Source organism: Dermacentor silvarum, unplaced genomic scaffold (assembly GCF_013339745.2).
Source record: "Dermacentor silvarum isolate Dsil-2018 unplaced genomic scaffold, BIME_Dsil_1.4 Seq1102, whole genome shotgun sequence".
NCBI classification, from domain to species: Eukaryota; Metazoa; Arthropoda; class Arachnida; order Ixodida; family Ixodidae; genus Dermacentor; species Dermacentor silvarum.
Window position 1 is genome coordinate 46,122 of NW_023605568.1, and position 12,468 is coordinate 58,589.

A 12,468-nucleotide genomic window follows, 5' to 3' on the forward strand; every position below is an offset into this window, starting at 1 on the left:
AAAACACTAAGTTATGACGTTATTAAGTGTCGCAACATGCTAAACCTTACTGTGGGTAGAGTGACCTACCATGTTCTAGTACACTCTACTGTGGGTTACATTTAAAAAACAGTAATTTCCTGCTTCACGGTTGGCCACATTGATAGCGGCTCGGCGGCGTTCGCCGCTGGATCGTCGCATGAGGGGCGGTGAGGCGAAAACACGGCGGCGCGTCTCGCTACATTTTTTGACGCGCGAACATCGTCGGGGAAGTTCGCTCCATGAGGGTCGGGCTTAAGAGCTTTCTGCGAATACGGGTTCAGTTGCCTTGCCGAAGCGGCTCGGGGCCTCGGTGGGAAGGAAGCCCACAATTTTTGCTACAGAAACTGAGGTAGGAAAGGCGCCTGCGCTCTGTCCTATCTTTCTTTCCCCTCTTGAATTTCGCGCAGTGCGTTTCCTTTCATACTTTGACGTTCCATGAGCCCTTCTTTGTTTTCTTGCTTTATTTCTTGTTTTCTTCTGACCTTTTGTTCGGTGTCGTTTCTCGACGAGTGAGCCTAAGATTTTCATGTATCGCACTTTGCACATTATTGTATTTTACTCTATGTTAAAGTCAGCCAAATGACTGCATTGAATCATGTATTCTAAAGTAAAAAAAACGCACCTAAATTCTACAGAAAGTTTAAAAGGACGCAGGATAACGGGAATTTAGGGCTTAGTTTGTCATCTCCGAATCACCGTATTGTTGACCATTTTCAGGAATAACATTTAATGTCGCTGACAAGTTACGGAACTGCAAAAATTTATGCGGTCATAAACAACGTAATCAGTACTAAATTTCGCGGTACATTTATTTCGCCTTTCCTTCCCGCCCGTAACACAAGACACGCGAAATTTCAATCTCGCTTCCTTTTCTAATATCTATGAGGAACTGCTAATCGAACTTGCAGATGTCGGCCTCTGACACAACATATGCCAGCGATTTCAATTTATCAACTCTAAAATCACGACGTGATCTGAAGCATTTGAATCATCTCGAACATTCTGCTCTTGTTATTTTCGTTCACTACGGTTGAAATACTACCACTCTGAAAATTTAATAACTGTTTTAGGAGCACGAAAACGTTGAAATTTTATGCAGTGCTTCCACACTTTATGCGTGCTTTCAGCTCAGAAGTGTTGAAACGTTGTTCAAATAACTTTGTGTACGTATGTTGACTGCAGCTTATTATTTGACCAGGATGGAAGCTTTTGCCAGTTGGTTCCAACTTACGAAAGGTAAAGCAGCACGAAAGGCATCGACAAAAGTGAAAGGAAATGTTTTAAGTGTGTCGTACGTCCTTCTTTCGTTTTTCGCGCTGGTTCACCATTGCTGATTATTTTTTAAGTAATGGATGATTAGCTAGTCTCAAGACTATTGACCCAAATATGTTTCTTTTCGTAATCAATAAGATCAAAAGAATAAAGCTTTTGTGATAACAGAGCCCCTTCGATTGCAGGATTGCCCCTGGCTTTCATCCTGGCTTGGGCGTACCTGACAGAGAATGAGCTGCGCACGGCATGCTGGGAAGGCTACGGGTCCAGCTCCTACGTCTGGATACTCATAGCTCCGCGCCTGGTCGCTATACTGGTGAGTAGATCGTAATTCGTGCTTGTTGACTTTGTTTCACGTGTTTTGTACCCGGCGACGTCATCTTCTCAAAATTATGACCCACGAATACGGTCGTCGTATCTCATTGACAGGTGAACTCCGTATTCCTGGTCAACATCGTAAGGATCCTCGTGACACGCATTAAGCCCAAGGCGTCAGCACTGGAGACAACGCAGTTCAGGCAAGGATTTGTTTTAATACCCTGTCTTGTCGTAATCGGTGGGAGTTTGGTGTTAATGGTGGGTTTTGTGCATCTTAAGATCTAAGGGTAAACGGCCAAAAACACGTGCGATTTTACACTAGTTTTGTGCATGAATTTTTGTTATCTCGTTACCAGAAAAGATGGTAAATGCAGTAAAATTGGCTACGTTTTCTGATTCTATTACGTGACTATGACCTGCAGTGAAATGACCGGGACACTTCGCGTTATCATATTGATCATATATTAGACCCGATCGCGTAATTACCTTATTAATTAATAAAATACGTGAATGAATGTTTATTTCAAATAATCACTGGTTGTTTGTTGTAAGCGGAAATTGTGGTTATGGAGGAGGGACGGGAAAGTGAAATGTGTGTCGGGGCCACTGTAAAACTCTCTCAACCACGCCAAATTCAGCGGCAAACCTTGACAGAATGATTTTTAAAAAAAACACTATCCTAGGCAAATGGAAGTGATCCTCAATGGTCGAACAATTGGTGTCGAGTCAGTGATATTCCCTCCTCGTCCATAGTAGGTCACTTCCACAAGGAGGGTATATAGCTTTTCCTTCGTCGGCGTGGAAAAAAATCCGCAATGTGAACACGAAACTGATACATTTTGACTGTGTCATAACAGTTATATTCTCGCTTTTTTATGAATATGAAATTAAAGGAGGGGTTTGGCGCCTTTAATGGCGCCGGCTAATCCTCTTCGCAGGGCCAGCAAAACTAAAAGCACAAGAAGGCGAAAAGCACCGGAGACAGTAAAATCTATTTAAACATTTGCGAGTTCCACACACGAGTAAAGGAAGGCGCACAAGCGAGTAAAATGACACTGAGAGACACAAACACACTTCCGTAAAACGTGAAAGTGCACAAAAGAGTCTGAACACACTTGTTGAATGATTACCGTGCCTCCGTGTGCAGAAAAGCCATCAAGGCCACGGCACTGCTCTTTCCTCTGCTGGGCATCACGCACCTGCTGTTTTGCATCAACCCTCAGAACGAGACCATGGGACTCAAGGAAGCGTACATGATCATCAACGCCGTCCTCCAATCGTCGCAGGTATAACCGGTGCTTCGAAATTCTTTGAAACCATGTAGCTAGCAATATGAAGCTGTAAGCTCCATGGTTCTTACCATTAGAGAGCTTCAGTATAGCGTAACATTCTTGCGTTAGCGCTAGCGTCTGACGCAACGCTAATACTATATGGTACACCGCAGAGCGCGGCTCTAACTAGTCCTCTTGAATAGCGGAAACAAGCGGGACGCAAGCAAATACAGACAGTTGCCGCCACCTAGGCCTTGCGGTACCGCGGTTAGAGATTCTCTTGCCGAGCGTCGAGAGTGAATGCTGTGCACGGGAGAGAATATTCGCTGGTATAAAATGTTCACGAATTTTTGAAGCGAAGCTTTATAGGCTCACAAGTGTCGGTGGTGGTGGTGGTGTCACGCTGAAAAGTGGGCCGATCCTGGCGATAGTGCAGAAAGGGTCCAAGCTCAATGGCACATACCAGGGACAAGAAAGAAAGAAAGAAAGAAAGAAAGAAAGAAAGAAAGAAAGAAAGAAAGAAAGAAAGAAAGAAAGAAAGAAAGAAAGAAAGAAAGGCTACTAATTCAAAGTTCATCATCATCATCATCAGCCTATATTTTATGTCCACTGCAGGACGAAGGCCTCTCGCTGCGATCTCCAATTACCCCTGTCTTGCGCTAGCGTATTCCAACTTGCGCCTGCAAATTTCCTAACTTCATCATCCCATCTGGTTTTCTGCCGACCTCGACTGCGCTTCCCTTCTCTTGGTATCCATTCTGTAACCCTAATGGTCCACCGGTTATCCATCCTACGCATTACATGGCCTGCCCAGCTACATTTCTTCCGCTTAATGTCAACTAGAACATCGGCTATCCCCGTTTGTTCTCTGATCCACACCGCTTCCTTCCCATCTCTTAATGTTAGGCCTAACATTTTTCGTTCCATCGCTCTTTGTGCGGTCCTTAACTTGTTCTCGAGCTTCTTTGTTAACCTCCAAGTTTCTGCCCCATATGTTAGCACCGGTAGAATGCAATGATTGTACACTTTTCTTTTCAACGACAGTGGTAAGCTCCCAGTCAGGATTTCGTAATGCCTGCCGTATGCACTCCAACCCAATTTTATTCTTCTGTAAATTTCTTTCTCGTGATCAGGGTCCCCTGTGAGTAATTGACCTAGATAAACGTACTCCTTTACAGACTCTAGAGGCTGACTGGCGATCCTGAATTCTTGTTCCCTTGCCAGGCTATTGAACATTATCTTTGTCTTCTGCATATTCATCTTCAACCCAATTCTTACACTTTCTCGATTAAGTGTTGCGGGATAAAGTTGCGGGATAACAAATGCTGCCGTTGTGGTTGATGGTGTGACCGAACCATCGGTATATACTTGTACAGTCCCACTATACAATGTAAATGTATGGAACAGGGTGAGCTGCTTCAGGCCAATAGTAGAAACATGGGATTTATTCGTAATTCCTGGTATTTGAAGCCTCACTAGTGGTCTCGGTAATGTCCAGGGAGGTGTCTCGGGGATGAAGGCTTGTCAACAGTTTAAGTGTGGTCACCGGCAAGACATGCTACAGCGCTTCAGCCATTGCTCCTGTTTGGAGCGGTAAAAGTGTAAAACTAGTCAAACCGCAATCTGCCCTTGTCCCGCGACGCGTTTGCCTTCACGCGTGCCTCCCGTGTAGCCTGCTGGGAACCTTTTTTATGTGGCTGAACCCGAAAAACGAGACTAGGAACAACGCGATTACAGGAACAGATAAATTCACACCTAAACAGCGAATCCGAATCTCTAATACTCTTTTCTTTAAAGCACAAAAACATCGACAGTAGTTCTTGCAGTAGCTGCTATTTTGCTGTTGACGATAATGTACGCGTGGTTCAATTTTAAAGCCATGTTATTCCCATTGCAGGCGTTTATTCCGGCGAGCCCTGTAGTGAACTTCTGTCTCCCTTAACCATTAGCCAAGAAGGCCAGTGTCTTCTGTGAACCTCAGGGTTGTCCGTATTACCCTATGTTCCGGTCTCTGTACGCCACAAGAAAACGTGTAACTCTCAGATAGGCGTCGATGCTCGCGGGTAGTTTTCCATCACAATGAGTACTTAGCGTGTGCAGCTAAACTAAAAGAGGCAACCACAGTGTGCTGCGTGCCGAGCCTTTTCTTTTTTTTTTTTCCCCCCGTCGCGCGCTTGAAGCTTTCGCGGCGGGAAGCGGAGCCGATGAACATCCGCGCCCACAGATGAACGTTGCGAGAGAAGCGATCGAGTATGACAGGGCACTCGGCAGCCTGCCAATGCTACACGTACGTATGCTATGCCCGACGCCGACAACTTTCTTTGAAAGTAGAGGCGCTTCTACGTGGACGAGTACAAAGAGTCCAGACGTTTTGGTGGCTTTTACGGTTTCAATTTTATCAGCCCGATAAAAGCATCAGTGCTTTTTATTGTACTTTCTTGCAAGTGCTTTCGCGTTTGTCTTCGGAGGCTTTGAGCTGGGGTGGCCCTGACATCTGCTGTCACCTCGGCCTGGGGATCGTTAACTGGCAACTCTGGAACGTGTCCCAAGTTTCCGGCTCCTGCATTCACGGCGGACATTAATCATCTTCCGTAACTGTACCATGGCATACTTCGAAAGCACAAGATTCTATCGAAGGTCGAGCTCAAGCCTAGGGTTTCTTTGTGTATCCCCACATAATTACCCCTACCTGGCTTTCCTCCACAGTTACTCTCTCTAGCCATCTGGCCTCGAAAATACACTAACGTAAATGAAAAATTTACAAATTTTTCGGTAGACGCCGCCGACAATTATTGTCAAGACAGCATTCGTTTCTTTGAAATTCGCTGGAATTTCGTTGAGTTGCTGCTTCTGAACGCCACTTCTCCTCGCTCCCGACGCTACGCCCTTCTTCTAACTCCTTCACCACCCGTCCACCGCGTTCCCCTATATTTCATTTACGTGGAATCGACCCAGTTTTCATTTCACCAACTCCGGGATCGACCCAGCCTGCGATGCCGTACCTTCTGCGGGATCAGCCCAGTTCAGTCGGCGAGAAACCAACCCAGCAGGTGCACCAAACTTCGGAGAGTAAAGCATACAAAGCGTTATTTTCATTAAAAGGTGGCGAGCTCAAAGGCGCATATTTCTTGCAGTGAGAATGTTTCGTTACCATTTGTGGGTCAACTGCGTAATTCTGTAGGGAATAAGCCGGTCACCCGCACATCTTTAGGGGAGCACAGTCAATCATCATGTTCTGTCACGTGCAGCTGGAGGCACGCGGTTACTCCACAAATTCCTCGCCCCCTCCCCTCCTCAGGCCACATTTTATTCCTGTCACTCCTTCCTAACCCTTCCACCACATCTCTTTGAGTCCTTTATACCGCCCTCAGCCCGTTTATCCTCGCATTTCTATAAAGTAACGGTTCGTTGATAGAACGCCCGAATCGTCGCAAAGCAGAGAATGGTTTTTAAATTTTCGTCATTTCTTGAGTTCGATCCATGATCGCCGCAGCCGTAGTACAGGCTTTCTCAAGCACTACATAACGCTACAAAATTGCTCGTCAAGGAAAAAAGATGTTGTGTTACAACCTTTTCTATAATCGTTACAATCCTATCTGATCCATAGGTTCAATACATTGCAACCAATATGCATAAACGTTTCAAAGGGAGCTTTAGAATATATTCGCTATGCTAAACTTCAAACTATTGGCAACAACACATAGTTATTTTTCATTGAGTTTCTCAGTGGTGTGTGTGTGTGTGTGTGTGTGTGTGTGTTCGTTCTGCGTCGTGCGTGCGTGCGTGCGTGTGCGTGCGTGCGTGCGTGCGTGCGTGCGTGCGTGCGTGCGTGCGTGCGTGCGTGCGTGCGTGCGTGCGTGCGTGCGTGCGTGCGTGCGTGCGTTGTGTGTGTGTTTTTTTTTTTGGGGGGGGGGGGGGTGGTGTCTCGTTCTTCGTTTTGTTTTGTTTTGTGTAGTTTTTTTTTTTTTTTTTTTTTGGGGGGGGGGGGTTGTCAATATTCAGACTTCCCCTTTCTTCCACTCGTTCCTTTCGTTCTTTTATTTATATATTTATTCCTTTTTTCCACGGGCACCATTTTTCTGCCGCTACTTTTATTCTCTCTTCCAGAGAAACGATAGTTCACTCACCTCCGGCAGAGCAGATATCCCCCTCCCCATCATACAGGCCCCTTCCACGAACCTACAATGACACGTCAACCGGCTGACACATGGCGCTGCCTGACATTCCTCCAACGACGTTCAGTAGCGCATTACCTTTCATTTCAATTCTGCACCCTCGCCGCTACCACACTCTCGCTCGTTACCTCACCCACCCGTCTTACCTTCTCTCCCCTTTAGAAGAACCCTACCTATATATACTGTGCAGAGGAGAGCATATGTCGCCTTGAAAAAGGCAAGTCCACCTGTCCAAACGTTGGCTCCTGCTTTCACCTTGTTCTCGTGTTGCTCATCGTCTTGAATTTCCATCTCCCGCATTCCCCGTGTTTTCCCTGAACATTTTCCCTGCTAAATCAAAATATGATTTTAACGTGATATCGTTAAGGGCCCCGTGTCATATAACATCCCGCCTCGGCGTCAGCCGTCAGCGGTGTTGTCCGTCAGAAAAACTCATCCTGAACCACCCCGACCACGCAGGCCCTCCGGGTGGCGCAGAGCCGTTAGTGAACAAAATTGAATTTCTCAAAGTAAAATCCGTCAGAAAAAAAAACGTAGAGTACGACTTAACTACAACCTACAGGCATGATAGCGTCATATTGTAACTTGAATATGCGAGAAGACATAATTCCGTTACGCGGAAACTAACACACAAACGCTTTTTTGCTTGCGATGAGTCACTGTTTGTAGCCTCTGCCTTACAGGGATACGAGCCATTGCTCTGCCCTGCACTGCCGCCGGGATCGGCCCACCACTGTTTTTTGTCGACGTTACGCCACGAAGAAATCCCGGGATCCTAGCCATAGACAGCTGCGCTGTAAAAAGAAATGGAGCTGGGCAGGCCGTGTAATGCGTAGAGCAGATAACCGGTGGACCATTAGAGTTACAGAATCGATGCCTAGGAAAGGGAAGCACAGTCGAGGATGGCAGAACGTTAGGTGGGGGGGGGGGGATGACATGAGGTAATTGGCAAGCTCAAGTTGGAATCAGTTAGCGCAAGACTACCGCGTTTCACTCTTAAGGGCGAAGCTTACATATTCCCCTGCTCGCTGTCCAAAAACGGTGAATCATCTATATACAGCGTCAGTATCGTCCCAAACGTCACAGATTCAATTCCTATGTCGAATAACTCACGAATTGTGCACTAATGCAACGTAATTTTTTCTGAAGTACGAACAATGAATCACGCAAACAATCAGCGCTCATGTTTAAGTGATTTAATTTCCGTTCATGTGTCTTTAAGTGCGCTGCCTTTATAACAATAATGATAAACTAGCTAGCCCAACCTCGGTAATGTAACGTAACGCAGAAATGTCGTTGCATTCTCTTAAATGATTTCTTTAACCTTTCTTTCTCTCTCTCTTCCTCTCCGTCTGATTTCCAGGGAATATTCGTGTCCGTTCTGTACTGCTTCATGGACTCAGAGGTACGTCACACTCGTAGCTTTTTCGTGGCATATCTTTGTTTTAACGACCCGCTTGACTGTCACGAATATCACCGTGCGTTTTTATTGTCAAGTGCTGATTACTTCGAAATGGGCGCTTATGACAACGTACAGGCAAGCTGTTCAGACCACGACCACTACAAATGCGTCAAACCGAGACTGTGTATGTATCTATGTGCAATAGAATATCCGCTAGAAACACAAGAAAGTGTTAGTGGGAAAACATAGCACGCGCGAACAACTAGGGAGAGGGCGAACAGGGAAATTTCACCAGTGAAATCTGATTATTTATGCCAAGGTCTAGATCTTTAGGAAAACGCTGCTTTCGTCTATGCTTTGCCCGCGATGACCCATTTAATTCCTCTTTAAATATAATCCAAGAATTTGTCAAATACAAAACGTATTTGAATTCGCACGACATAGTTACAAAGTGTTACCACGGCTGTTTGTAGCGCATTTATGTAAAGGGGCTCTAAAAAGTTTTAAGTTACCCCTCTCACAATATGAGAAAAAGAAACAAGGAAAAGCCCTTACCTTCAGAAGAGGCTTGTTAGCCAGGTAAGACGCAAAAACAAGAAACAGATGGCAACGCCGCCTACAACATCCCGCACCAGCCAGCCATGACGTCATGAATTTTGACAATGTCTCATCAGTCCTCGTCAACTTTTTATCTGTAAAAAAAAAGAAATGTTTTGCATCCTAAAAGAACCAGAGTCTCAACCTAGCAACCTCTAAGAGCTTTTAATGAGTCACAAAGGCCCAAATGTGAATCAATACATTCCCGTTGCATCGCTGAGGTTTCGGGTTTTATTTTCTCTGATTATAATCAAAGACGTATTTCACGGGCGACCATGGCTAGAGAAGGGAACCCGTGCGGATGTCAGTTGTTAGTCATCGATTCAAAGGAGGTCAGGCCAGAATGCTATCTCATTACAGTCGCTCATGTGTAGCGTGATTACCTTGAGATATATACATATATATATATATATATATATATATATATATATCAGTGCAGTACAAAAAAAGAAGCACGTAGGAAAAACATAACAAGACTTTACTGACGTTTCGGCCAATCAAGTTCAGTACAACGTTTCCAAACTATAGAACCGTTCATACAATAGAACAGTCACTGCAGCCGGTGTTCTCGAAACGCAGGTGCAGACGGCATTGCGCAACGCCTACCTGCGCGCCGCCGTACGGCGGGATCCACGAAAGGTCAGCCGATCGTCTCGGTCTTGGATTCTACCCGGCGGTCGCCAGAGCAGGCTCGGCCGTTCCACGGTGTCTTCGCTTTCGTCGGTGTCGAGGAAGCTTCCACCCGCCGCGTCGCAGCCGGCGTCCAACTACCGGGACAGCCGTCGAGACAACGGGCGCGACGGAACATGCTGCAATGCGGCCGGTTTGCCGTGCCACTGCCGAAGCGCGCTGCAGCTCAGTGACCCTGGACGCAGCCGCGACAGAACCGTCGACAACTTTCACGTGTGAAACGCCACGGCCAGCCGAGGTCTAACTCCGTGCTACGCACTCAAGACCCGAGAAACTGTTCGCCCCGTAGCCAGCGACTTGAAGTGCATTAGTACGGCGAAAAAGAAGGAAAAATGTTACAGTAAACTGGAATTCAACGTTCTTGATGTACTGTCGTATACTAAACGCGTTAGTATCATTTCTATATCAATGGTTAGTGTCACTGGTATCCGCAGCCCTGGAGGAATTCGTCGAAGAGCTGAAAACTCTTACTGAAGGGTTGAAATACATAGCGGCGCCGTGCGCGACCATACTGGACGTAGTCTTCCCTCATGGGTACTAAATTTTGATAAAAGAGCTGTCTCGGCTCCTGCTGACCTTTCTTTGACAGCGATTTGTCCAGCTTGTGGCTGGAGACGTTTGGGGACCATCACTAGGGGTCTATAAGTGAAGTTCAGGCATGCTACCTTTGCTCCATCTAGCCACTTTGTTTATCCCTCGTGAGAGTGTTGGGGATGAGAGACATGCTTACTCCGCATGTAACGCTGTGGCATGTCTACATCAGTACAACTTAGAATGTGACGTTCGGGCGGAGATATTCTCGGAATGCCTTTGCAACGCTAGATCCGCCTGCAGATCAACCTCCTCCGAAGGCTTCCAGCTTATATGGCGGCCGATCACATGGCTGGCGTCTACTCCTAGATATTACTTCAACTCTGTCCTATGTATGAGGTATCTGAATTTTCCGGGTTTCAAGCTGGTGCGCACAAGGGCACACCACTTTACCGCAGCACTTCACCCGTGGGTGCCCATAGGCTCTCACTATGCTTTTGTAAGACATGGCAGACGCAGTCGGGAAGCAAGGATGATCATGGGGACTGTATGTCTACACTTCCTTCGCATGCACCACACGAAAGACCTTCGCAGGTGTATGCTAATCTCAGTAACCGGCACATCAAAGACAGCGAGGCTGCATAAACGACTCCTCACACTCGTCGGAAGTGCTAGGATTCTATTTTCTCGCTGTTTCTTACGGAGGTTCCATCACTGATAGTGTCTGCGAGTTCTCATAGACACCCTGGCTACATGGCCGCTACGGGAGTTCCTACGCAGGGCATGCTCTGGGCATGCCCGAAAGCTACACCCACCAACACTCACCGCACTAACACTACACGCATCATAACTACGGCCGAGCAGTGGGAGACTTTGCTGCTCAGCTTGGACCCAGAAGAGCAGCTCTGGGCCGTCCGGATGGCCGAAGACGCCGCCAGAAAGCAAGGGCTGGCCGCCGTCTGAGGAAGGGGAGGCCTGGGGGTTAATCTCCCAACCCCCGCCGCCCCCAGACCCCATCATGGACACAATAAAGTTTTATCTCTCTCTCTCTCTCTCTCTCTCTCTCTCTCTCCGCAGTCGTACAAACTCCTAGCTGACCTCCAACGTGCAGCCGGCGAAACACGGCGTGAGGAAAAAATATTACAGATTACCGTCTGCAGAAAAAAAATTCGGGGTAGCTTGCACTAGTGGCGCAAGGTTAAAGACACAGCGGAGCTTATTGGTTCCTAGCTGGTCGTGGCTATACGAAGTGATGCTAAGTTATACGAAGTAATGCCAAGTGATGCTAAGTTATACGAAGTGTATAAGCATTACCTCGTGGTCCGTGGCATCGGGGAACGCTTCGCGAAGCACTTGCAGTCCGAGCACACGTAGAGGAGGTGGGGCAAAAACTATGCACAGTGTATGGGCGGCGTGCAGCAGACGACACGCAGAGAGGACGTCACGGCGCAAGCGCAGTAGCGCGCAGCTGGCGGGAGCTAGGCGGAGCCGTGTCTCTGTCGGGCGAAGCGAGCGCGCACCTGCGCCGGTGGTTACTAGGCAACGCGAGGTGACGTCATTGGTACTGCTTCGGCGCATGCGTGGCTAGGCGAAGTTGGGCCAGGTAGTGCGCAGTTGGGGCTTGGTTATTGCTAGGCAACGGCGCAAAGTTTTCTGCGGACTTCGGACGTTTCTCCTCCAGCTTTAACAGCTTTGCTGTTTTAAAAAAATGTGCCGAGAAGTTGCCTATTTCATTGAGGTACACACAAGGTAACTTTGATTTCATTAACATTGCTAATTATACTTTAAAGAAACAATTCGGGACTCCGACGGAGGTAGCGTTACTGGTTATTTGGTATTTGATACCGAGCATGCCGGCGCACGCCGGCCTTCACCATCGCCCACGAACGGTTGAGGATCTCCCGTTTCGGTGACATTGGATACCAACACGTCACAGCACGCCGACTTTCAGGTAACAGCCATTTATTTTGTACCTCAAACCCTTACACCATTTTTAGTGCAAGGGTGTGAGCTTTAAATTAATTTACACCCTTACCTATATTTAAGGGTGTATATTGCCACATACTTACATTCAATTTGGGTGTAAGAGTGTAAGTTTTGGACCAATTTACACCCTTACTAATGCGAAAGCACTATATGCGCCATTACGCGAAAATCCCGCCGTGGCGTCGGCGGCGTGACCGAGTAACGG

General features: G+C 47.0%; 1 protein-coding gene across 1 annotated transcript in view; it reads left to right on the forward strand.

Moving 5' to 3' along the window:
* The window catches only part of LOC119434486 (corticotropin-releasing factor receptor 1), a gene marked incomplete at its 5' end in the record, with an annotated part of 35,758 nt that extends 25,734 nt beyond the window's left edge, over window positions 1-10,024 (forward strand). Inside the window, 5 exons of the mRNA XM_049659495.1 lie at window positions 1,479-1,609; window positions 1,723-1,811; window positions 2,759-2,897; window positions 8,421-8,462; window positions 9,636-10,024. Of these exons, the coding sequence (XP_049515452.1) occupies window positions 1,479-1,609; window positions 1,723-1,811; window positions 2,759-2,897; window positions 8,421-8,462; window positions 9,636-9,965 (731 nt within the window). The remainder of the gene's footprint in view (window positions 1-1,478; window positions 1,610-1,722; window positions 1,812-2,758; window positions 2,898-8,420; window positions 8,463-9,635) is intronic.
* Window positions 10,025-12,468: the final 2,444 nt, after the last annotated feature.